At 41.7% G+C, this 27,769-nt stretch overlaps 1 protein-coding gene across 1 annotated transcript; it reads left to right on the top strand.

Moving 5' to 3' along the window:
• The first annotated feature begins 673 nt into the window (after positions 1–673).
• Positions 674–26,951, top strand: gna12a (guanine nucleotide binding protein (G protein) alpha 12a). The gene is made up of 6 exons (XM_061771799.1): positions 674–1,386; positions 9,301–9,519; positions 20,683–20,733; positions 20,808–21,008; positions 23,128–23,334; positions 24,128–26,951. The coding sequence occupies exons 1-6, from the start codon at positions 1,069–1,071 to the stop codon at positions 24,287–24,289; spliced, it is 1,158 nt and encodes a 385-aa protein (XP_061627783.1). The 5' UTR covers positions 674–1,068; the 3' UTR covers positions 24,290–26,951.
• The last annotated feature ends 818 nt before the right edge of the window (positions 26,952–27,769 follow it).

Genomic DNA, 27,769 nt, shown 5'->3' on the forward strand with positions numbered 1-27,769 from the left:
CTTTTTGTCAGGATTACACCTTTTATAAGAGAAGCTGTTTAGCGATGTCATTGAGGGGGAAAGTATCAGGTATAAATATTGTTTTTTTTTAAACAGTGACAGCTGAAATTCATCCAGTATCTTAAAGGTCTGACATAAGATGAATGAATACTAAAAGAAGTTAATGATGACAACACCCACGTTTCCGTGAAAGGCAAAATAAACCGTATGAATGCCTGCCACGCTATATGCTTGTGTCCTTGTCAAAGATTTAAGAACATGCTGCATTGCATTTGTGTCCAAAAGCATGAAAGGGGCTCCACAAGACCTTCACATCACTTTTTATGATTTACATTTTTTTAAAAGAACAACATACTTGAAATGATTTCAGAACAATAAAACATGTTTTTAAACGTTGTATCTTAATTCTTTGTGTACCACTTGCAAGTTTAACCAGTCATATGTAAGTCCCAATAATGTATCATCTGTGCTTTTAAAGCCATAAATTAGGACAAAGTTCCGAAGCGCTAGGCTAATAATAATTGTGTAAACGTCTCTTTCTGTAAACTGGATGTAGGTGGGTACGGGCGCCCCACGGTGGAGAGCACCGGCATCCCCTCTCCCCACCGCCGGCTGGGCCGTCCCACCGCCGTCCCCTTGCCCCCCGAGACGTCGCCCCCTCCCGGCGGCTGCCCAAGTTCACCACCGCTGGCGGTTTGCTTGCTGTACTCGCTTGGGAAAGTTTGGAAACTCTCTCGCCTTGTTTTATTGGACGCCACAAAAGTGTTTTTACACGACCTGCTTTTTTTTTTTTTTTTTTGGACTCCTTGTGGGCACGAAGTGGATTTAACTGAACATTTTGTCGAGATTTAAACTTCATTTCAGAGCGCGTTGCGATTTTTTTTTTGTGTGTAAGTTTACATGGCGCATCCGACGTTCCCCGCTCGCTTTGAGTGTTGAAATTAGTCGTTTATCACAAAAAGAAAGAAAAAAAAGACGGTGTAAATTAAATGTAGGCCTAACAAGTGGACCCTGGGGGGGGGGGCCTATGATGAACATTTGTCCGCTGAGGGTCTGGTAAAGCAAACTATGTCGGGAGTGGTCCGCACCCTGAGCCGCTGCCTGCTGCCGGCCGAGGCGAGTCGGGACGCGGGCGGCGGCAAGGAGAGCCGCCGGGCCAGGGACGCCGCGCAGGAACGGGAGGCTCGTCGGAGGAGCCGGGAGATCGACGCCATGCTAGCCCGGGAAAGGCGAGCCGTGAGGCGGCTGGTGAAGATCCTGCTGCTCGGGGCCGGCGAGAGCGGCAAGTCGACTTTTCTCAAGCAGATGCGCATCATTAACGGACAAGAGTTCGACAAGAAAGCACTTCTGGACTTCAGGGACACTATTTATGAAAATATACTTAAGGTAAGACACAGGAATTGAAATGAACTTCAGGGCGAACATCATCGATTATTAACTGCTATTATGCAAGTCAATATGTGGCACTCACAAAATCAACTCTTTTGATTTCCAAAAAGCACATATGAGAACAAGGTGGATTTCAGAAAAGCTTCATAGAATCATTTATTTATGCAATTAGTGTATTTAAAATGGTTTATAAAATTGTCAATAAGTTCATTAGAGTAATTGTGCCAGTCTTAATATTGACCTTAAGGTTTGTTGACACAGTACATATTTTTATCCTCATGTGTGTGTGTGTGTGTGTGTGTGTGTGTGTGTGTGTGTGTGTACCCATGTGTGTAAATGTCCCATTGTTTGCAGGATAGCCGGGCCTCCTTTACCAGTTTAACAATAGCAGACTATTCCTGAGGGATGAGAACATCCGTTTAGCCCACACTGGGATAATAAGAGGTTCCAGCTAGACCAGCAAACCAGTACAATTCCACCCTAACTAGTGCCACAATTCTCCCAAGACAATCCCCATGAAATCAGCAGACAAATACACCTGAGGAATATCTGCAATACTCTTTCCACTAAGCAGTTTTTTATCACTTTAGTACAGGGGGTCCTCGGTTGACAACCCCAATTCCAATGAAGTTGGGACGTTGTGTTAAACATAAATAAAAACAGAATATAATGATTTGCAAATCATGTTCGACCTATATTTAATTGAATACACTACAAAGACAAGGTATTTAATGTTCAAACTGATAAACTTTATTGTTTTGAGCAAATAATCATTTGCAGGGGCGAACATGAAAAAGACATTGCTTGGATGGCAGCATGTTTCTCCAAAACCTGTATGTACCTTTCAGCATTAATGGTGCCTTCACAAGGCGGCACGCTGGTCGACTGGTTAGAGCGTCTGCCTCACAGTTCTGAGGACTGGGGTTCAATCCCCGGCCCCGCCTGTGCGGAGTTTGCATCTTCTCCCCGTGCCTGCGTGGGTTTTCTCCGGGCACTCCGGTTTCCTCCCAAAAACATGCGTGATAGGTTGATCGAAGACTCTAAATTCCCCATGAGTGCGAATGGTTGTTTGTTTATTTGTACCCTGCGATTGGCTGGCAACCAGTTCAGGGTGTACCCCGCCTCCTGCCCGGAGATAGCTGGGATAGGCTCCAGCACTCCCGCGACCCTAGTGAGGATAAGCGGCTCAGAAAATGGATGGATGGATGGATGGGTGCCTTCACAGATGTGCAAATTACCCATGCCATTGGCACTAACACAGCCCCATACCATCACAGATGCTGGCTTTTTAACTTTGCGTCCATAACAGTCCGGATGGTTCTTTTCCTCTTTGGCCCGGAGGACACGACGTCCACGATTTCCAAAAACAATTTGAACTGACACGTTTCCACTTTACATCAGTCCATCTTAGATGAGCTTGGGCCCAGAGAAGTTTCTGGGTGTTGTTGATAAATGGCTTTTGCTTTGCATAGTAGAGTTTCAAGTTGCACTTACGGATGTAGCGCAGAACTGTATTTACTGACATTAGTTTTCTGAAGTGTTCCTGAGCCAATGTGGTGATGTCCTTTACACATCGATGTCGGTTTTTGATGCAGTGCCGCCTGAGGGATGGAAGGTCACGGGCATTCAATGTCGGTTTTCGGCCTTGCCGCTTACATGCAGCGGTTTCTCCAGATTCTCTGAACCTTTTGATGATATTATGGACCGTAGATGATGAAATCCCTAAATTCCTTCCAATTGTAGGTTGAGGAACATTGTCCTTAAACTGTTCGACTATTTTCTCACGCACTTGTTCACAAAGAGGTGAACCTCGCCCCATCTTTGCTTGCAATTCAGGGAAGCTCCTTTTATACCCAATCATGGCACCCACCTGTTCCCAATTAGCCTGTTCACCTGTGGGATGTTCCAAACAGGTGTTTGATGACCATTCCTCAACTTTTTTGCCACCTGTCCTATCTTTTTTGGAACGTGTTGAAGCCATAAAATTCCAAGCTAATGATTATTTGCTAAAAACAATAAATTTGATCAGTTTGAACATTAAATATCTTGTCTTTGTAGTGTATTCAATTAAATATAGGTTGAACATGATTTGCAGATCATTGTATTCTGTTTTTATTTATGTTTAACACAATGTCCCAACTTCAATTGGAATTGGGGTTGTACAACGGAGGTCCGTTCCTAGGTCAGTACACAAGTTGGTAGTCTACCACTAACGTATGCTAACATAGTAGTGAAGTGATAATTAAAGATTTGTTTGAAATAAATTTCTAGGCTCTAAGTACAGTATGAAACCATCAAATGAAAAACTTTGTAAGTCAAAACATCGTATGTTGGGACTGTCGTAAACCGAAGACCATCTGTCGCAGTTATTCGGTACTTAAAAATCAGAGTTAAACACACTGCAGTCTGTTGATTGGGTCATTCAGAGACTCATCACTTCCAAGTGACGATTATGGAAACACAAGCAAGACGGTAACCCCTTTTGCAAGGCTTTTTTTTTTTCTTGGCTCGCTGTTTCGCGTGTAAGGTACCGAGGCAGGATGGGGGGGTTTGAAGTCGACCCGTAAATTTACTGACTTCTGACGCAGTATGAGAGGTGAGCATTGTAGCATTATGTGTATAACAGGATAGCGGGAAGTTGTGACCAGTTTTTTTATTTTTTTATTTAACACCCAAGACTCACTAGTTGGCCACGCCTTTGTGTTGAAAGCAATTGTCACTGTCCCGGGTGCTGGCGTTGTCACGCATGTAATTATCCGAATGCGCAACGCTGGGTGAACGAGCACTTCTGACACAGAAATGTGCCACTTCATCGAGTTCTGTCCAAAAGGGACAGGCTAATAAATTCCAGCTTGACCGTTACGCCTCCGATGCGCTAATTTGCTATGAAGGCAGGGTGAAAGGGGATACAGATGTGGCGTTTGGGGTGAGGAGTTGGGATTGATTTTGGATGCTACTAAATTTCAGGGGGGAAAAAAGTGTACATAGTCATAGTAATAGTCATCAATCATAATTTATGAATTAGAAAATGCATCCACCTACTTAAGTCTCCCTGTACAATGTCAGCGATGGTGAGCGTTTTCTTTTTACATTTATATTATGCATAGGTTTGAATGGACAGACAGATGTGATGACTAAAAGTTATTTCAGCCGGTCTCGATTTGAACTTTATAGCGTTGTAATCTGAAGTTACACTCACTGACTTGTTCGGAACACCTCAAGCGAAAATCACGGTGGTCCTAAAAGGGTCGAGATTGTATTTTCTGGCAGGATGGTTGTTTCTTATAACTAGCTTTGCAACAAATAGGGAGCGCTACCTGTCTACGGGCTAGAGGGGGACCTTTTGTACCTTCGAGGTAATACAGTACAGTTTCCCTTTTTCCTTGGTGGCTCGATCTCAAGCTCCAAATCTAGTCATCCGGCTAGCCTCGGAATCGACTCTTTCAACTTTCAGTTCTACTGTTGTGGACATGGCATTGCATGACAATTGTTGTTTCCTTTCCAACAGACATCCTGCCCACTTTTCACAGCTATTGTCAGACCTGAAATTTGTTGACCTATGTCTAGACGAGTGAAAAATAACCTCTTGGTAATTAGGCGGGATAGACTTCAACCTCTCGATTACATTTGAAAATAAAATGTAATCAATTGGATCAAATGGTTATCCTTAGTTTACACATAGGATAAACCTTTCAGTTTTAGTTGAACAAAGCTGCCATAAACTAGCAAAATGATGGATTCACTTTTAAGATGTTTGGCAACCTCTTGTGTAAACGATTTTAAAGTGCCATTGTAAAAGATATCTTTACAGCGTATGTTTGGAAAGAGGAAACCTGATGCTGAAGTCGATTTTTCGAATGTTATCTGGTCAAAATGGGAGATTATGAGCCAGTAGAATACCTCTTTGCTGTCAGAGATAGAAAACAGAGACACATCCAAACCAAATACAGGCCCCCATCTCTGCAAAGAGGTGAATACAAACAAAAAAGAGACGCATTCAAAAAATAAAATAATAATAATTCGCACAGTGAGGCTGACAAGCTGCTCTTCCTCCTGCCATGAAAAGCATTCAATAAAATAAGCAACATTTACGCAAGCTAGGTCCGTTCTATGACTTGAGATTCCAATTAACTGGAATCTGTTGCTTTGTATTTTGATGTTTTGGCACCAGCGGCTTTGAAAACCGCAAACCAAATAATTATTGTCAAAGAACAAATGACAACATGGAGAAGTAAAGCAAATCATTGCAAAAACGCTATGCGCCACATCCGCAAGTTTCATTCCATGGTGAACAAGGGGATGTGACTCAGAGTTCACTCATGGTTATATTTTTTTTATGTATTTGTCACTGTTACTGCCTGCTGTGTGTCATACAAAGTGTTAGACACGGCCGTCTTTGTGGTAAACACCAGTTCAGCTGCGGGGCGTCTGTGTTTGTTTAGGGTTTTGGCCGTCACTGCCGAGGTCACCAAGGGCCATCGAAGTCAGATTGCCAACACACGCACAAGAAACTATTCCTTGGGAGTAAATCGGAAATAGGTCTTTATTTTTCCCCTTCTGGTCATGTTTCAGGCTGGTAAAATGCCATGATTCATGGAATTCATGAATCAGCAGATCAATTTGACAGTAGACAGTTGCAGAAGTCAATTTCAACTGGCTCTTTTGCGTATGCGTGACTAAGCCTTAATTAAACTTGCAGTATGACCTTTGAAACCCCCCTTCAATTGAACATGCTGTATTTAAATTCACACACTACAAATATGGCGGCACGGTGTCGGGCATGTGGTTAGCGTGTCCTGGGTTTGAATCCTGTGTGGAGTTTGCATGTTCTCCCTGGGCTTTCATTGGTTTACTAGAAGTACTCCAGCTTCCTCCTACATACGAAAAACATGCATGCCGCTAATTTACTGTTTTATGGTTGCGATTACTCTCGGGTGTAGCACGGTTCTTCTTCCAGACTTCTGTTAAAAGTGCCATGTACCATCTAAGCACAATTTCTGGTGTTTTGCTACTATTTCACATTAGCTTTGTGTTTAGCATGGCTTCCCCATCTTATGTCTCACATGCTTAGCTACTCCTCGTCCTCCTTTAGTGATAACGATACTTGTCAGAAGTCTAGTTTATTCAACATCGTGGGTCCAAGGATTAATGACTTAGAGGAGCCGATCTGCGCCGTGTTTAGCCACGTTAGCTTGCCAGCCGCACATTGTAGCCGGTGTGGAGGAAGTTAGCTCAGTTAGCCTAGCGTGATCACAATTGGTTGATAAGAGTTCAAATTGCCAAAGCAAAGCAAAGCAAATTTATTTATATAGCGCATTTCATACACAAGGCTTTACATGCTTTATATGATTAAAAGCTTTTAAAAACAAAGAAAAAAAAACAGCTTCCAAACATTTAAAACAAAGAGGGAAAAAAAGAAGAATACAATTAAAACAGCGTACCGTGCAAGAAATATTTAAAAGTGGAAATGCTCTAAAAAGCATGGGGAACCATGACCAGTAGCAGAACTTTAAAATCTATTCTAAAGCTGACTGAAAGCCAGTGTAAAGACTTTAGAATTGGAGTAATATGATCTGACCTCTTTGTTCTGGTCAGAACCCGAGCTGCAGTATTCTGAATGAGCTGCAGCTGTTTAATGCTCTTTTTGGGGAGTCCAGTCAGAAGACCATTACAATAGTCAAGTCTACTTGAGATAAAAGCATGGATGAGCCTCTCCTGGTCTGGTTGACACATGCAAGCCGTCACTCTGGGTATGTTCTTCAGATGGTAGTTTTAGTATTTGATTTGATATGACTGTTGAAAGTCAGGTCGGAATCTATCAGAACACCAAGGTTTCTGACTTGGTCTTTGTTTTTTAAAGAACAAGAACAAATTTATACAATCTACCGCGTATACCATGCTCCCCTAGATTAGTGGTATAAAATAGATGGATCATGGACTATATATGAGTAAATTACCAACAATGGAATGTCAAAGTTGACAGTTTGAGTGCTCACAATGTACGTTTGGGTCGGCTCCGATTACTATATTACTATACTTACTATATTGAATCATCCTACAGATGAAATACTTTAAAGTAGTAGTTAGGAACAATAATAAATGGGTTTTCTTTTGCTGTAGGGCTCAAGTGTAATTTACTTGAAAGACAAATACAAATGGAGAGTGGAGAATATATATATTTGGTAAACTGGGAAATACATGGTCAGACGTGAAATTAATGTATGTGCTAACTAACTGTGAACAAAACTCATCATAGCTTGAAATAAACATTGTCTGATCATTGCATGCACATAAGTATCAACAGTAACATAAAGAGGTCTCTCTTGGCTGGTCCACCAATATTATAGACCAGAAAAGTTGATGAGTGAGTTGAAGTCGCTGTGGCAACAAGCCATAACACTGTTATTTTGATTACAAGGCAGCATAGCATACAAATGAATTTCATTAAAGGTTGCTTTTTAATGATAAGACAACCACACCAAGGGTTTGTGTCGGTTTGTTTGAGGAGACCTCCCACACAAAAAAGCCCTCAGAAGGCTACATGAATGCCTCACTGTTTGGATTCCTCCATCTTTCCAAGTAAAAGGTCCACTCAGAAGTGTTCCCCTGAAGGCAACATTTGCATGACTTTTTTACTTATTTTTATTTATTTATTTATTTTTTTGACATTTTACTTTCACTCCCTACATTTAAAAAACAATATTTGTACTTTCTACTGCGTACTTTGTCAAAAAAGGCTAGTAACTTTTTTTTTTTTAAATTTAACCCTGATGTAGGGCTGCACGATTAGGGCCAAAATAATAATCAATCAATACAGTAATCACAATTATTAATCACGATTATTCCTCGTTATGGAAAAAAAAAATCTTTATTTTAATTATACTACTTTTGAATAAACAATATGTAACAAAAATAATATTTGAATAAGAATAAATGATACTGTAGATAATAATAATAAAAATACATGTACCCCCCCAAAAAATTCTACTTTACCAAGGGCTAACTTAATAAATGTGCAATTACAAAGTGCAATCATGAATTGCAACTTAATGGAATAAAATACAGTTAATGCATAGAAGGCAATACATTAGACTGCCAGCATCGACTTTTCATTTGAAAATCCCCGTCGTCAATATAGTGGTTAATTGTCAAGAACGCCGTTGTTCTGCTTGACCATTGGTCAGTCTTGTTCGGTCACAAACTGACAGTTTCGACAGTTGTGATTTCCCTCTCTATTTATTTTTTCAGTTTTATCATTAGCTATTAGCATTTTTGTTTCACAGTTTACAACATGAAGATTTAGGAAGACGGACGGTGTTTTGATAGCATAAAAGTCGAGCCAACGCTAGCTAGTGCTTGTTAGGGGGGGGGGGGGGGAAACACGTGACTTTTAAGCAACGCAAAGCAAATGTATTTATATAGCACATTTCATACACAAGGTAACTCAGTGTGCTTTACGTGATTAAAGGCATTTAAAAAAAACAGCAAACAAAAAAAAACAGCTTAAAAACATTTAAAACAAAGAGAAAAATACAATTTAAAAAAGTATACAGCGCATGTATAAATATGGGTATTGTATATAATTGGCAGTAATAATGAATTTTTACTTTTTTACTTACAGTAAGTACAGTTGTTGAATCAGTCGTTACTTTTACCTTTTTTTTTTACACAAATATCTGTACTGCTATTAAAATACAGAGTGTGGGGACTTTTGCCACCTCTTCTCTTTTCTCGGAATCATCTTTATTTGCCAAGTATGTCAAAAACAGAAGGAATTTGACTACGGTAGTTGGAGCCGCTCCAGTACGACAACAGACAGCCATTTGACAGAAAATACTTTTGAGAGATAAAAACACAGTACTATTTGTTGTTTCACCAAACGCTGACTGTGTCTCTGCTGTGTCTCCGCAGGGCATGCGCGTGCTGGTGGATGCCCGTGACAAGCTTGGCATCAGCTGGCAGAGCTGCGAGAACGAAAAGCAAGGCATGCTAGTCATGTCGTGGGAGGGACGGGCAGGAGCCGTGGGTGTAGAGCCCGGCGAGTTCCAGCTGTACGTGATGGCACTGAGCGCGTTGTGGGCCGACGCCAGCATCCAGCAAGCCTACGGGAGGCGCTCCGAGTTCCAGCTGGTGAGTAGCGCAACGGTCAGCTGTCTGTGAACAACGCAGGGTGCTGCTCATTTAGTTCTTGTCTAACACGATCATTCATGCTGCGAAAGAGTGAACTGCCTCTATTTGCGAGGGATAGGAACCAAGGGCTGCTGCGAATTGTAGACGCTCCCCTTGTTGTTTGTTTATAATTGCATATACGAATAGTTAAAATCGTAAATATACCCAAACTACCATCCCAAAACACTTTAAGATCATCTTAAATCATTACCATTGAAATGACTGCAAATGGCTTGCAGATGATTTAATACAAAAAAGAAAAAAAAGCCCAGGAAGTGCACATGTACATGCACGTGCAGTGAGGACTAACAACCCAGGCTAAACTTAGCTCCTCCCCGATATACAAAAACATTACAAAAACGTGCATCACTTCAACATACAGTATTACCTTGACTTACGAGTGCACCAACTTACGAGTTTTCCGAACTTGTTCGAATTTTCACTTTGTGTTGCAAGCCAAAATTTCAGGTAAGATTCAGGTAGATGTCGGCAGAAGAACGCCACAACACCCGCTGAGCATCTCACTCGCAATTTGATATAAGACTAAATTGAGCTTAGTCACAGAGCAAATTAAACATGTCAGTCAAAGTACCACTGTACTTCCTTGACACCAATTACCAAGGCTTTGGCACCACTCTTGGACTGTTTTACAAAGAGCACAAAAAAACGTGACAAGGTGAATTTGTGAATTGCGAACCACAAATAGACAGAGGTTCATAGTACACATTAGGCTTTACACAAGCAGGATTTTTGGGGCCAATAAGCAAGTTTAAAAAAAACGATAACAGATCACCGATCTGATCACCAGCTGTGTCTATTTGCATGACTTTTCATTTATTGTATATACTTGTGTACTGTATACTGTATCCATCCATCCATTTTCTGTACAGCTTATCCTCACAAGGTTTGCGGGTGTCGTTTAGAGTTCGAGTCCGTTTGACTCACCCCCATGCTGCGTTACTTGAACCCGTGTACATTCTTCAGCTGCTCGATCAAATTTGTTGAAGCATTTAGATGACGTTCCCTACGACGTACTTCAGTTGTGCACAGACTGCAAATAACTTTGTTAACTCTGTTGTTTGTCCGAGACACCGCAAAATAGTCTCACACCGACGACGTGTTTTGTCACCGGCAAGATTGAAAAAACTTTATTGGCCGTCAGATAGTTAAAGTACTGCGCAACAAGACACGTGACAAGGCTAAAAATAAACTAGCTTTTGGATTCATACGGGACGAAGACGCGGAGTATCATCACAGATGCTGGCTTTTGAACTTTGCGTCCATAACAGTCAGGATGGTTCTTTTCCTCTTTGGCCCGGAGAACACGACATCCACAATTTCCAAAAACAATTTGAACTGATCCTTTTCCACTTTGCATCAGTCCATCTTAGATGAGCTTGTGCCCAGAGAAGTTTCTGGGTGTTGTTGATAAATGGCTTTTGCTTTGCATAGTAGAGTTTCAAGTTGCAATTACGGATGTAGCGCAAAACTGTATTTACTGACATTGGTTTTCTGAAGTGTTCCGGAGCCCTGGTGGTGATATCCTTTACACATCGATGTCGGTTTTTGATGCAGTGCCGCCTGAGGGATCGAAGGTCACGGCCATTCAGTGTTGGTTTTCGGCCTTGCCGCTTACATGCAGTGATTTTTCCAGATTCTCTGAACCTTTTGATGATATTATGGACCGTAGATGATGAAATCCCTAAATTCCTTGCAATTGTACGTTGAGGAACATTGTCCTTAAACTGTTCGACTATTTTCTCACGCACTTGTTCACAAAGAGGTGAACCTCGACCCGTCTTTGCTTGTGAATGACTGAGCAATTCAGGGAAGCTCCTTTTATACCCAATCATGGCACCCACCTGTTCCCAATTAGCCTGTTCACCTGTGGGATGTTCCAAACAGGTGTTTGATGAGCATTCCTCAACTTTCTCAGTCTTTTTGGCCACCTGTCCCAGCTTTTTGGGAACGTGTTGCAGCCATAAAATTCCAAGTTAATGATTATTTGCTAAAAAAAATAAATAAAGTTTACCAGTTTTAACATTAAATATCTTGTCTTTGTAGTGTATTTTATTAAATACATGTTAAACACGATTTGCAAGTCATTGTATTCTGTTTTTATTTATGTTTAACACAACGTCCCAACTTCATTGGAATTGGGGTTGTAAAAACACATTTGTGGTTTGCAGACAACCAGCTCCAAGATGCAATTAATCAGCGATCAATTTCACACCATTGATCAAACTAATCCAAGCATGTCTTTGAGTTTTGCTGGAACAGAAAAGGGTCTTCCCCAAACTCTCCCCCAAAAAGATGGAAGCATACATTTGTCCGAAAGAGAATGAAGAGTCTACTTAAGAGTTATGTCCGTCTGGTTTTTTTTGTTTTTTTTCCAGTCAGTCATTTCTCTCTCACCCTCTCATGTCTGAGAAGAAAGAAAAGGAGACTCCTAAAAGTGCCGTTTTATGTTTTCTTGGGGAAAAAAAGTAGAGTTGTAGAATAGCTGGAGAAGCACTTTGTTCAGTGAGTAACTAAGTCAGTGCCAACAAATCCTCTCTGATGGACCAGACAGATGCTTAATGGCACCAAATGGTTGAGTTTCATGGAAGGATCACAGACTGTATTGTTCTCTCAGCTCCGCCAGCCGCCTGTTTTAGCTGCTGTTGCACTTTTTATTTCCCCGCGAGTTGGACTTTTTGTTTCACTGAAGCAAAGCACTGGGCTGAAAAGCTTGACCTTCTACCTTGCAACACATTTATCAGTGAGAAAACAATCTGGAGTCAGACAGTAAGTCACTTCCGTCTCGCCCTGGCAAACTGTACGTGCACGAGACTGTCTGCAAACAGCTTTATGTCGCGCTGCCTCGCCTTATCTGGTGGTCCTCGCTGATAAACTCAGTATGCTGCAGCTGCGCTGGACCACAGGCATTTTTTTTTATAAACTAGCTCATTAAAAAAAAAAACGGTGCATCAACGTAAACAGTCACCTATCCTCCCTGCTTTCCCGGCTGCTTGGGAACTAGCTGGGGAATGCTAGGCGCTAAGCTAACTTGCCCCCGCCAGCCACGAGCTAACGCCCGTCTAACGCTCTAATCCTCGCCTCAACGGTGGCGAATAAGCTACACTTCTGACAAGTATCATATTAATGAGGACGAGGAGCTAGTCATGAGAAGAAGAGAGAAAAGGAGAAGACAGAGAAGCCATGCTAACTTCTAAGCTAACATGAATGTAACGTAGTGAAGCGCCTTAACTAAGGGACTATATAAGTCCTTCAGAAATACTTCAATTACCATTTTTGCTCTTAGGTTTGTATCGCAATGAATACTGTTATAATTTACAACTTAATAGATGAATTTTAGACCATTATTGCCTAGCCCTACTAGCAATCTAGGCTAAACTTAGCTCCTCCCAGACCTCTAAAGCTCGCCTCTCAGGCGAGATGTTTCACTTCAACAAAGACCCTTGGCACCACTGTACTACTTTCCTATTGGACAGAGCTTCGGCGTAATCTTTAGGGCATTTTAGAACGAGCACAAAAAAAAGATGGGTAGTTGAGTTTTTCAGCAAATAGCTGGGGGTAGGTTGCACATAAACAAATGCGAATGGATGAATTCACTAATAGCGAACCACAAATAGGCGGAAGCTTGCTGTACATGAAATGAAGGCAGATTTAAAAAAACAACAACAACAACAATTTTGATTTGCCATTTCTTTTTCATGACAACAACATTTTGGGAGTGTTGAAAAGCAAGTCGGGAACTACACTACTATCATTTACATTCAAGCAAATTACATTTTTGGATGAAACAATTTGGGGACAAGCAGCTGTTTGGCATTCTTCACAAAGTGACATTGTCAAATACTGGTCTGGCATGCAGCGTTTCACTCCATTTCTGTGTGATCATCCAATAATTGGGCCTTTGCTGACTTTGATCGAAAAGCAGGGAATTGGGCTCACATTGGGCCAATTATCCCGTACTGTATGTGTTTACGCTGCTTAATACTCATGTCAGGCCAGTAGTTGGAAATGGAAATCAACAATGTCCTAGGAAGAGAACTTAATGGATGTCAAATATTATCAGACACAGGTTTACTGTCATTTCTCGCTAACAGACAATGTATCTTTGTCGGTGTGACAATACTACAGATTTTTTTTTTTTGTTTACGTTATCTGATCCAAGATATGACCAGGAGGCATCTGGGGTCATGTTTTTTTGTCTGCTTTCAACTTTTTGGGTTTTTCCTCGGATTCCTGGCACAATGAATACACAATGCTCTCTGTAACGGCTTTCTAAAGTCATAATGTGTGTACGCCAAGGGTTACATTCCCCCTCCTCCTCTCTCCACCTTGCCTTTCTCTTGCTGCTCTCCCGCGGAGGCTTTTTTCGGTCAGCTTTTCCCAGGCTCGCCTGGACCCGAGCCACAGGCAGACACCGCAGAGAGGGAGGGAAGAGAGAAGGGAACTTAGGAAAGAAGGCAGGGCAGGCAGAGAAGTAGTGGGTGGGAGGAAAACAAACCAGTGCCGGCATTTTGTTTACTTCCAGGCCTCTCACCACACCCTGATAACGCCCTGCTTGATACGGCGACCGTGCTCCAAGAGCGCCTTTGACTGACACAAAGTCCTGCTGGGACTAAAACTGTATGATGTTGTCTTTGGAGCAAGCGTGTGTTTGTGCGCCTCTGTGTGTGTGTGTGCGTGTGTGAGCCTTAAACAGATGTACAAAGACTGTACGCTCACACACACAAACACTACATAATGGTTTACTGCTGTGGTGTCACTGTATCCTGTCCCGACGACATGAGGCAGTTTTAAACAAACATGGGAAGACTGAATCTGTGGGGCCGGTGGGAAAGTCGATGACGCAAAATTCAGACGGAGCTTCACAGACGTGGAGAGTACACGCTGTACAGTACAGCGACCTTTAATACACTGAATTAACACAGCATGGTTCGAGTAGGACAGTTAGGATAGGCTTCATAGCAGCATGGGCAGGAGAAAAAAATGCATCGTCAGACGGGAATCAGTCTTTTTCCAAACGTGGATAGAAAAAAAAAAAAACGATACATTTTGGATATCTGCAAATATGAGGAGGGTAGCGTAATTGGACATAAAATATTTTGCATTATTAAACACAATAACATGCGCATGCGAGGTGCAGGTATTGGTTTTGTCCACTTGGGGCTGTCATCATCACATCCTACAGTAGTATGTGTGACTTTTAGCGTGTATGGCTTTAAAAGTTGGGGCCTGGCTTTGTGGGAGTGACGTGGGCGTCAGGGAATGAGAGGTGACTGGGTCTTAACTGGCTAACCGTTAGCCAGTCTGCGTGTTGAGTGACTCGATACGTTAGCTTGTGTTTACGATCATGGACATGCTATTGTTCTACTTTATCTTCCTTGTTAAGTGTAAATTGATCACAAACTTTGTACATTTTCTGTCTTTTCTGAACTCTTTCCTGCTGGCTTGCCGCCATCGTGCCAACTTATTTCTAAACACATTGACAATCACTCACTGTAAACTTGAACTGCAACGAAAGCAAAGACAATTAACAATGTTCTAAATATGCTACATTAGAGTTGTGTCCATCATTAAACAACTTTAGCCTAATAGCATAATTGCCAAACTCAATTTTGAATATTTTCCAGAAATTGAAAGAATTGTGAGGAGCCCCACTCTAAAAGTGTTTTTTAAGTTTAACTAAAGCTTTATTTCGTCATAATTGCATTCGAGTAACTTTACTAGGTGCTTGAATCTTTAACTAAAAACTCTTGTTTGAGTCTCACATCATTTGACTTTCACCTTTCCGAATCTGATCTGCAATTTCACTGGGACAGTGTTAAGGACATAAATAATGATTGCAGATAACCTTACTTTAAAGTTAAGATGCAGTCTGTGTTTGAGTAAAATGGACCTGCTGATTGTTGCGAATTTGGTTTTTGTAGTAATATTATCATGTTTCCATTGGGAATAGGCATTTGACTAAATTTCTTCTCATCTACGGGGAAAACTAATCGCTAAATTACTATTGTAAAAAAAAAAAAAAATGTTTCTAATAGATTGGGAGAATCTGAACCCCTGTTCCCATGCTAGTCTATTATTGGCCAGAAGAACGCTTCCCATAACAGATGTCATGTTCAATCAACAGTGCACTACATTTTTCCTCTCTTGCGCACAAGCCCCAATTCTTAATACTCCTTTTAGCAATTATTATGCCCATGCCTGGTAAAGATTATCACTCCATTTATAAAGAAGGATGGAAAAAAAGAAGTGTTAAAGAAGAAATAAAATGGAGATATGATCATTTGGTTTTTAAGGGGTCATTTGTTGGCCAAATTCAATTGTGAGTTAATATTTCATCATTGTAGGTCAAGTAGCTTCTTGGTCAAACAATAGTGGCACACCCAGTCTCTCACGCACACACACACACACAGTCTCAAACACACACTTACACACACACACAGTTCACGCACAAAGGTCTTTGCTGCAATAAAGCCACAAATCTGTGCATACATGCATACATGCCATGGACACATTCCTCTGACTCTACTCAACCACACACACACACACACACACACTGCACCATATTTTCATTTTCATCTATAACGCTGCGGCAAATGCGATTCAAATCTTCATATTTCACCTTATCAACTAGATTTAAGGTGATATTTCACTTTTAATGTCTCCACTACATCCATAATCAGGATGTGCAATTATTGCTGATGGAAGTCAAAAGTGACTGTGGAAGAGTTTGTGTGTATGTGTGTGTGTGTGTGTGTGTGTGTGTCCGTCTGTGTTTGCACATCCCTTCATCTCCGGGAATTCCCCTCTCTGCCCCCCTTCCCCTCTTTCTGTCCTCCTCCCCCTCCATGCCCCTGCTTAGCGGATCTTTGTGCGTTTTCTATTGGCGTGACATTGCAGGTCAGCGGTGGGGTCACGGGGTCGTGACCCATCCGCCCGCAACACCTCCCCCCCTATTGGTGCGGGCCGCTGACACTGATTCATTTGAAAAAGCTACGTCGCCAATCTATTCCTTCAGCAAGACAGGAAGTGGCAAAGTTTGCAAGATGAAAAAGAGCTATGATATGTGTGCGTGCGTGCGTTTGAGACACTCAGTGACTTTGTAGCTCGGTTCTATCGGACCTCCTTCCACCGCCATGTCTTTCGTCACTGATTTCATACACGTGCAGCTGTTTCCTGTTGCGGATGTGTGTGTGTGTGTGTGTGTGTGTGTGTTGCAAGAATGAAATGAAGAACGAGATGTTCAATTTCAATATTGTGATCAAAGTCGGATTATTTTCAGGTTTCATGTACAACCGAACGTCCCAACTTCATTGGAATTGCGGTTGTATCATTTCATGGTCTATGTCCGTGTCTATATGTGCCCTGCGACTGACTGGCGACCAGTTCAGGGTGTAGTCCGCCTTTCGCCCCGAAGTCAGCTGGGATAGGCTCCAGCGTCTTGCGACCCTAACCAGGATGAGCAGTGTTGAAAATGGATGAATGATTCATGTTCACAAGTTCGATTTAAAAAAAAAAACATTTTAATTAGTCATAGTTCTGCAGGGTATATAAACATTGAATAATGGCTTGAAAAAATCATCAAATGTTGTAATATTCATGCTTCTTGGCAAAAAGTGCAAGTCATTAAAGGATGAATCATTCTACCCTCAAATCACATTCGTGATACGTTTGAAATGACTTCAATACAGACGTCATGTGTGCTGGTTTATTCCCAATTTATTTAACGACTGTACAGTGTTCCCTCGTTTTTCGTGGTTAATGGGGACCAGAACCCCCCGCGAATGGTGAAAAACCACAAAGTAGGATTTGCCACCCCCCAGGAATTTCCCTGTGTGTTTATGTGAGTACCAGAATGTTTAAAATATGTAAACAGTATTTATACTTTACTTATTTGAGACAAAGATTACAACGGTAGACGTATTTACTTAAATCTTTAATTATACAACCTCATACAGTAATTAACATTCATCAACATTGCCTTCTGAGAGAGGCGAAGAGGCTTGCGCTGGTGGCGGAGGAGAGGCTCTCACTTGACTCGGAGACTCTTCTCCTGGAGGCGCTTCTCATGGTGTCGCTGGGGTTTTACCTTGGGAGAAAAACAAAATTCAAAATTCCCCTGTACAAGGACATAACACCATCTCTTGTTACGTGGCGTTACCACACGTTTCGCTTCCTTATTGAAGCAGTTTTGCGGATGTTTGCTCCCTCTTTCTTGATGTACCGCACAGTAGATTCATTCATGCCATAATGGCGTGCCACAGATGCATAACTTCTGCCCGCTTTGATCATATCTCAAAGTTTCACTTTGTCGCTGATGGTCATCATCTTCTTCTTCCTCTTGCTTTCGCAGGGGCACGGCGCTCAGGCGGCATTGTAAGGGCTTAATTAATCAAAAAAAGTTATTGCAAACACAACACTAAGATACAGTATGCGAGGCAGTCAACAGCGTGGACGAGAATGGCGAGACACAACAAGGGAAGATGCTGGGTGAGGCTGCGATGATGCGCAGCCAATCAGCTCACGGGATAAATCCACTCGTGCTCTCATTGGGCGATGTCGCGCCGGGAACCAATCACACGCCTTGTATGAGTGCCCGTAGAGTACAGGCATGTACAGGCATGTACAAAGCCTCTGAGTCAACTCATCTCTTTGTTTGGTATGCAGGGAAACCTTCTCTCAGGTGCATCAATATGAAACAACGCGTCTTCCCGCAATATGGCTGCTGATATGTCTGTATTTTTTCATTTTTATTTTTTGATGATTTTTTTTTTTTTGATGAATATTTTGGAAAAACCCACGAGGCACTGAAGCCGCAAAACGTGAAGCGCGAAGTGGCGAGGGAACACTGCAGTGTATTTATTTCATAATACATTCACATTTTTAATTGTTATAAGTTATAATAAAATCAATTAAGGTCTAAGAGCAATGAGTGCTGCAATCAAAGTGATGAGCTGACTTGACACTTAAAATTAATCTGCACGCAAATTTATCTTTGTGGCTTTCGTCTGCATTGAAGCACTGTAACTATTGATTTTTACAACTTTAATCTCGAAAATATACAACGTTTTTGTCAAACAAGATCATGACATTTCAAAAATATACAACTTTATTGTCGTAATATTATGACCTGAACACTCTATTGACTGTATTTTTATCTCATGGCCCTAATACGCCTTTGTATAAATGGATATAAGATATAAGGATATAATGATATAAGTACAGTAAGTGTATAATAAGCATTTGTTCAATGAGTTTCATTTTTGAGAGATATAATAATGATAATAATTAATTAATGCACTTTAATAATAATTATGAATTGCAGGAAATGTCTCACAGGGTAATTGCCTGTACTATAAATGTACAGTCCAGCAAATGGTGTGACAAATGACTTCAAAACATTGTATTACACGTTCGATATGCGTATGTGCATTATCTGCTCATCGCTCTGGTTGCCACAATACGTTCTCTTTGTCCATCTTGCTGGAAAGTACACAAAATGCAATTACAACACAACATGGAGAAAGAAAGTGGGTCAGCTAGTGCTGGCTGCTCACATCTTATCTAGTTGGCCACTCCAGTTATCTCAGTTCACAATGTATGCACAGAGGAGACATTTAGCAGCAGAAAACTTTTTACTTTCAAAGTTTCTTATAAACGCAATGGATGCTTTTGAGCTGCGTGTTACATCACATGCTTCTCATCTTTTGTTTGCGTGAAAGCGACCGGGCTTTTATCAATGTGACAACGTCCGTGGGGAATTGGTTTTAGATAATTACGTTAAAGCGGACACGGAGAAACATTTTCTTGATCTTGGGCTATTCCAATTGATTTTTCACAGTCAAACAAATGTTCATTTTTATGTTAGGCGCCTTTGTGGGTGAAAGTGTTTTTTCCTTGGAATCGGTGTGCTTTTTGCATTCTTTCGATGAAGTGGTAAATGGCGCCTCGGCTTGTTCAAAAACTCAGTTTTTCCGAGCATTGTGTATCCTGGTGGAAAGTAAAAGTCAGCCAATTTGTCTTGAAGCAGCCATTTTTGGCCTATTTCTGGGATTCGTACTTTGAAACAAACTCGGACTAAGGAATTAGTCCAAATGAGCCGGAATCAGAAACAGGTGTCCTCGCTAGGCGACACTAAACTGCCAAGCTTTTGCCTACTGGAGGTCATCTAATGGGTGGAGTGGGTGGAGCATGGCGTCAAAATGTGAATATTATTTCGCAGTGGTTCTCAATGTGCGGTACAAATACCACTAGTGGTACGCAGGCTCCCTCTAGTGGTACGTGAAGGAATCACTGAATTAAATGTTCATAATGTGCATCATGCAATACCGTTGCTTGAGCTTTGTTTTTCCAACCAGTAAAGTACATTTGTTTAGTGTAGCTCAGTTGTATTTAATCTTTAGAGACAATCAAATTGCATGTAATATTTTGGATTTTTATTTAGATACAAGATATATTTAATTTTAATACATTTGAATGGAATTCATATTCAAGTATACTTATTTTATTTTCCTATATGTGTGCCTCACTTTTGATGAACACAAGGGCCTACTATGCTACTGTATTTTAATGGGGGTAATTATGGTGGAGCCGAGTATTATTTGAGGCAGTACTTGATGTAAAAAGTTTGAGAGCCACTTATCCAGAGGATTTGGAATGTTTGAAAAAATATATACATCCCCCATCACTATCATCTGATTGCCACAAAATTGTGGGTGGGGGTGTCTAACATAACATAACATAACATAACATAACATAACATAACACACAAACCTTTTCCAAGGCCCCACACCCTTCATATTGAAAAGGATGTTGGCCATTTTGGTTTGCAGCAGCCATTTTGGGTGACTATCAGAGCTAGGACGGGCTCCTTCGAGGACAGTGTGTTGCTCAAATGAGTCTTAATCGGAACCAAGTATCCCAGACCAGTGGTTTCCAACCCTTTTAAGTACCACTTGAAAAAAATACTTGGCTCTCCAGGGACCACCGACATTAAAATACAGTAGTTGAGTAGCGGACCGAGTAGAATTGCACGGCGGACCCGACCGAATGACTCGGTTCCATATTGTGGCTCTCATATTGATTTACCCCTTCTCTTGCTTCCAGAGTGAGTCGGTCAAATACTTCATGGACAACCTGGAGCGCATCGGTCAGCTGGTGAGTCACGATGAGCGTCAACTGAAAGTCTGCTGTGAAAACTTGGTAATCCCGCTTTCCGTCTTTCTCCTCAGAGCTACGTCCCGAGCAGGCAGGATATTCTGTTCGCCCGCAAGGCCACCAAGGGCATCGTCGAGCATGACTTTGTCATCAAGAAGATTCCCTTCAAGATGGTGGACGTGGGCGGGCAGCGGTCGCAGAGGCAGAAGTGGTTCCAGTGCTTCGACGGAATCACCTCCATCCTCTTCATGGTGTCGTCTTCCGAGTACGACCAGGTACTAGGTCACATAACCACTGTGAGGAAGACAATGGCGTCTTTATCAAAAACAGCAAAATGGACAAGAGACATCATAGGTTTTGGAAGCACAAAGCTGTCTTTGTGGTCGCCTTGAACAAACTCGACTGTTGCCTCAGCGCTGGCTCGTCTTCCAATAAGCGGTCATATGATGATGACTGAGTGCTTGATTGCTGGATAGACCGCGATTCCCAAGCAGGGTAGGAAATCATCAGGGGTGCCGCGGGATAGTTTCCCTTAATTTGTCTAAAAATTCTAAATTCTAAAAAATTATTAATTACATATACAGTGGCGCCTTAAGATACGATCTGTTCCCTGACCAACAATTTTTTTTGGTAATGTTTAGTTTTTTTATTTTGGTTATTTTTTTAAATAATAAAAAAAAAAAAAAAACATACAGTAATGACATAATTACAACCCCAATTCCAATGACGTGAGGACGTTGTGTTAAACATAAATAGAAACAGAATACATCCATCCATCCATTATCGGAGCCGCTTATCCCCACAAGGGTTGCGGGGGCGCTGGAGCCTATCCCAGCTATCATTCAATTCCATATAGCTTGAACGTGATTTGCAAATCATTGTACAGTGTTCCATCATTTTTCACGGTTAATGGGGACCAGAAACCCCCGCGAAAGGTGAAAAACCGCAAAGTAGGATTTGCCACCCCCTTAGGAATTTTCGTGGATGTGTATGTGGGTACCAGAATGTTTAAAATATGTAAACAATATTTATACTTTACGTATTTAAGACAAAGATTACAACAGTACACGTATTTACTTAAATCTTTCATTATAAAACCTCATACAGTAATTAACATTCATCAACATTGCCTTCTGAGAGAGGCGAAGAGGCTTGCGCTGGTGGCGGAGGAGAGGCTCTCACTTGACTCGGAGACTCTTCTCCTGGAGGCGCTTCTCATGGTGTTTACCTTGGAGAAAAACATGGTGATGGGTAGTTGTTGTCTTGGTTTTTCTTTTGTTTCAAAATTGCCCTGTACAAGGACATAACCGCGTCTCTTATTAAGCGGAGTTACCACACGTTTCGCTTCCTTATTGAAGCAGTTTTGCGGATGTTTGCTCCCTCTTTCTTGATGTACCGCACAGTAGATTCATTCATGCCATAATGGCGTGCCACAGATGCATAACTTCTGCCCGCTTTGATCATATCTCAAAGTTTCACTTTGTCGCTGATGGTCATCATCTTCTTCTTCCTCTTGGGCGCCCCGGAGGAAGCTTTCGCAGGGGCACGGCGCTCAGGCGGCATTGTAAGGGCTTAACTAATCAATAAAAGTTATCGCTTAAACAAAAAAAAAAGTTATCGCGAACACAACACTACAGTATGCGAGGCAGTCAACAGCGTGGACAAGACTGGCGAGACACGCAAGGGAAGATGCTGGGTGAGGCTGCGATGATGTGCAGCCAATCAGCTCACGGGATAAATCCACTCGTGCTCTCATTGGTCGATGTCGCGCCGGGAACCAATCACGCGCCTTGTATGAGTGCCCGTAGAGTACAGGCAAAGCCTCTGAGTCAACTCATCTCTTTGTTTGGCATGCAGGGAAACCTTCTCTCGCACGCATCAACATGAAACAACGCGTCTTTCCGCAATATGGCTGCCGAAGCGTGAAGAGCGAAGTGGCGAGGGAACACTGTATTCTGTTTTTATTTATGTTTAACACAACGTCCCAACTTCATTGGAATTGGGGTTGCAGATAGAATTAAAAAAAGAATTACGGTGAACAGTTTTTGTCCTCCTGCAATGCACATTGTGCTGCTCATTCTGGTATTCACGCCTTGGCCACCTGGGGGCAGTAGAAGACAGGCATACAGATACACTGTACTGGAGGCTCAGCTCCTCTCTCGGCTTCTCAGTCCAGAAGGATTATTAGTTGTTCTTCGCAGAGGATAAAGAATATATGTCTGTGAGTATTGTTACATTATCTGTCTACATGTGTTTCTGCAACCTTTGTCTTCAGAGGGTGACAACCCCGCCACATGGATGCTAATTGTTAGCCTGTGTGCTGGAGGACGCTATGACGAAACCGCGAATATGCGGGGGTCCACAGTACATTAAACGCGCGTGTGTTGATTCCAGGTCTTGATGGAGGACCGCCGCACCAACCGCCTGGTGGAGAGCATGAACATCTTTGAGACCATCGTCAACAACAAGCTCTTCCTCAACGTCTCGATCATCCTCTTCCTCAACAAGACCGACCTGCTGGTGGACAAGATACAGACTGCCGACATCCGCAAGAACTTCCCTGAGTTCAGGGGAGACCCGCGCAGGCTGGAGGATGTGCAGGTACGCCGATCAGACACCCCCGATCCGATCGCGGGATCGGAAATCGGGCCTGATCACGTAATTTTCAACTGATTGGTATTGGCGGGAAAAGATGCGTTTTTCATTTTTTAACCTGCATCTGATAGGTTTAATGCGGCAGTCTGTGCATATCCAAAGCTCACTTATAGCTTGTTAAAAACTCGGAAGTTGGGGCCTTTGTAAGTCAAGATACCACTGGAATTGCCAGAAATCTGCTTGTTTTAGTCACAATTATGCGAAAATATATTTTCCTCAACTATATTTATTGAGCCAACGGTTTCACAGTATCACAGCTTTATTTCGAAATGTTTGGGAAAGTAACCTTTTCTTCCATTGAACGTACTTCGCAGGTACATTAGCAAACGTAGGAAGAAAATCAAATCGACATTTTCTGAGTAAAATCAAACTTTATTACAACAGTAAAATAAAATAGCTCTCAGCAAATGAATGTACGATGTACTTCTCTGCTCTTTTCCGCTGTGCGAAGTAACGTCAGAGCGGAAATGGATGTTAGCCGTGCTAGTTAGCTAGTCATCTGCCTCGGTAGCAAGCCTGTAGTATTTATTTCACCACTTGTCGACACGCTAACTCTCCTCGCTGGTCGCAAACGTTCATTTCACGTCGGAGTTACAGTAATATAATAACGTTACCAAACGATTAACGACCGGTGGTGCTGTCATAAACGTGATCTCCTTCCTCTACTAAGCCGCGGTACCCGCACCAATAACACAATCTCGTCTAAACACACACGCTCACTGTTGTCTTGTTCCCGCAGGCGTTTCTGGTGCAGGCATTCAGCCGGAAAAGGAGAAACCGAGGCAAGCCGCTGTTCCACCACTTCACCACCGCGGTGGACACAGAAAACATCCGCTTCGTCTTCCACGCCGTCAAGGACACCATCCTGCAGGAGAACCTCAAGGACATCATGCTGCAGTAACACACAAAAAAAAAAAATTACTCTTGACTTCAGGGGGCGTGGAACAAGTCTGTGGGAGCCCGAAAGGACTGGGCTGTATTAACACTGACCTGAGGAGCAGTTTAATGGACCCGCTGAGTGGTTCGATCACAACCTGTGGAGCCGTTACGCAACCCATCTGATACACCCTGACACGTACTGCATCAGTGTGCATTAGTCACATTCTTCCCTTTCTTACCTACGGAACATGATTTGAACAACACGAGCGCTGAAATATGTTGGTTTTTATGGACGTCTAAAAGACTTATGACAACACAGTCACTAAATGAAGTCAGGAGGGGCAGGGGGAGGGAAGGAGGGAGGGGGGACCGCATGACCGAGGTTTTGGGCCGTTGTGGTCATATGCAGCGGTATGTGATGAAGTTGCACAAGTGCCCTGTCAGTGAACTTGTAGTAGGAGAGGAGATGATGATGATCTTTGTGTTCTCGCTCGTATTCACTCATGTCGTCAACAATGACGGGAGGCCAGATCGAAAACGGGTTTCTATAGGCACGTTTCCATGGATAGCCTTTTGAGCGTTTATTCGATATCATTGATATATATGCAGCTGAAGCTCAGCTTACGTTCCCTATTAGTTGGCCAACAACCCAACGCTTGGTGAATTCTGCTTCACGGTGATATTAAGACCCAACGTCGAAGGATCCCAACGCGGCGCTGCGAACGCTTGGCCGCCACAAGACGAGGACCAATCGGAGAAAAGCTCGTTTACGTATCGAATGTTCATGAGAAATGCAGCCGTCTCAATTGCCAGGTGTGAAAAGCCAATTTAAAAAAAAATTAAGCTGTCAATATTATGTCACGTGAAACTATTCAAGGAGTATGGGAAAGGTATAAATATGAAATAATCATTGAAAATTAGCGTATTATATCACGAATATCCGGGGCCAGTACTGGTTCTGACATGGCCGCCACAACTTGACTCATAGAGCCTAATGTCGGATCCTGCTAGTTAACACCTGTGTGTTACTACAAGTGACATCAAATTCTACTGCTTAACATCTAGCACTTCACTAGTAGCACTACAGTAGTTTTGCCTCACTACTAACATGTAGTTGTCCTGCTAGTATGCCAAAGTTGTCCTCCTAGTGTAGTGCGAAAAGTCTTACTAGTGAGACACAGTCATGCTACTTGTGCGCTGAATGGTCTTACTAGTGAGGACAAAGAGTGTACTAGTACATGGATGTATATCATGAATATTACATAAATGGCATTGCAAATCTTTCTACCAAGCAGTACCGTTCGGTTCAGTACGCTATGGTTAGGTGAGGTATACTAGTCGTAGCCCGAGCAGAAGGATTGTATCAATTTTTACATATTCTTTGTCCACGCGTTGCTCGTTTTGTCCATTGCTTATTCCAAATGACCGCCTGTGGTAGCACAAGTAGAAGACTAAGAAATTAAGAGATGAATCACTATTTTCGGGATACCTGGTGATGTTATTATAGTTACTTCTCGGAATAAAGCAGATTAAATTTTTCATTGTTTGGTTTTTAGTTTTAATGAGATCACCCTGGGTGATAAATCCAAATGGACTAAAGCAATGGCGGGAAACCTATGGCATGTGGGCTATACGGTGACTATAAAAAGTCTACACACCCCTGTTCAAATGCTAGGTTTTTGTGATACAGTATAAACAATGAGACCAAGATAAATTATTTCAAAACTTTTTCCACCATTAATGTGATCTGTAATCTGTACACCTTAATTGAAGAAAATCATTTTTTTTTTTTCGATAAGGGGAGTAAAAATAAACAACTGGGTTTTGGCAGAAGTCTGCACACCCTCTTTTAACTGGGGATGACAGGAATCTAACTTTTTACTTCCCCTTCGAAAAGATCTTTTTTTAATTGGCTTGTGCAGGTTTTAGATCACATTAATGGTGGAAATTTTGAAATAATTTATCTTGGTCTCATTTTTTTTTTTATATCACAAAAACCTGCCATTTGAACAGGGATGTGTTGACTTTTTATAACCACTGTACAGTTTATACCTCCCGCATTTGATTCAGATTGCCATACAAGTCCCAAATAAATCCAAGAGGGACACAAAACATTTAACTGACAAATGTTCACAATAAATAATACGATAACACTTCATACCTTTTGTACTACCGATAAAAAAAAATGGTCCCCGCTCCAAATGGTTAACGAGCACTTCCACGTTATTATTAATACCGTGTTACAACTGTAATTTATGTTCATTTTGAATTGAACCGATGCTCTTTTGTTCCTGCTCATATTTCCTGTATAAAGGAGTGTAAAACTGTGTGTCAGTGTGTGTGTGTGTTAAAAAAAAAAAAAAAAAAAAAAAAAAAAAAGTGTTCCACTCTGTAAGCAGCACTGTAAATGAAGTGTTGCCCTCTGTAACAGCAGCACTGCAAATGTACAACTAACCCACTTCGCACACCTTTTAAAAAAAAAAAAGTAAATAAATGTGACGGTACTGGACGCGTGCTGAGAGACAACAAGGACAAATTCTGGAGTGAGGGGAAAAAGAAAGGAAAAATAGGATGGACGACAAGATGGAGGCTCGCTAAATCTTTTGCTTTTGTTTGTTTGTTTTTTTTCTCTGTGCCTTATTGGCTCTTGTGTTTTGTGTTGAAATACACTGCCGTTGCTCAGATGTTGTTTTACTCTTTGTTTTCTGTGTGTGTATGTGTGTGTGGCTAAGCAAGAGGTCACCACCCTGAGCATTGTGCGAGCAAAAAAACATTAGCACCAAGGGAATGACAGCACAGTTTGGATAACGTTTGACTAAAAAAAAAAAAAAAAAAAATTCACTTCTTTACTTGGCAGAGCAGAGACCACCACCAATGCTCAGTAATTCTACTTTGGCTCAGCACCAAATTGTTTGCTCAACTCCTGTATATGCCTGAAATTTGTCAATTGCATTGTTCACTCACAATTGAAGAAACTTGGAAAATCTAAATAGAAAAATATTGGAAAAAAGTTTTGAGATAAATCTAAATAGAAATATATTGGGAAAAAGTTGAGCTTTTTAATTAAAAAGAAGGAATCGAAAATGTGAATATGTAAAGCATTTGTTGTGAAATTGAAAAAAAAACAAATTGAAATCATTCGTATTGAAATATTTTCATGCGTTGACTAAGAAAGAAAATACAAATATACCCCTCAATAAATCCCCCTCCTGCAAAATGACAAACAATGGAGTTACCCCATTGTAGTTCTCAGTGAGGAAAATGCAATTCAACACGCATGCTGTAATACTACAGCAGACTGGAATCATGTCTGCCAAAAAGGAAAGAAAAACTAAAGAAGGAGAAGAGATGGAATGGGGGGGTACAAAGGGCGGAAGACAAGTAAAAGTACCATGAGGGAGAGTTAGGGGGGTTGTTTGGGAGGGGGTCAAGTTTCCTCTACGGAGCCCACTTCCTGTCCTGATGCTCAGATGGAGCGAGTGCAGAATCCGCTTCCCTGTAG

This window comes from Phyllopteryx taeniolatus, chromosome 4 (genome assembly GCF_024500385.1).
Source record: "Phyllopteryx taeniolatus isolate TA_2022b chromosome 4, UOR_Ptae_1.2, whole genome shotgun sequence".
In the NCBI taxonomy this organism is placed as follows: Eukaryota; Metazoa; Chordata; class Actinopteri; order Syngnathiformes; family Syngnathidae; genus Phyllopteryx; species Phyllopteryx taeniolatus.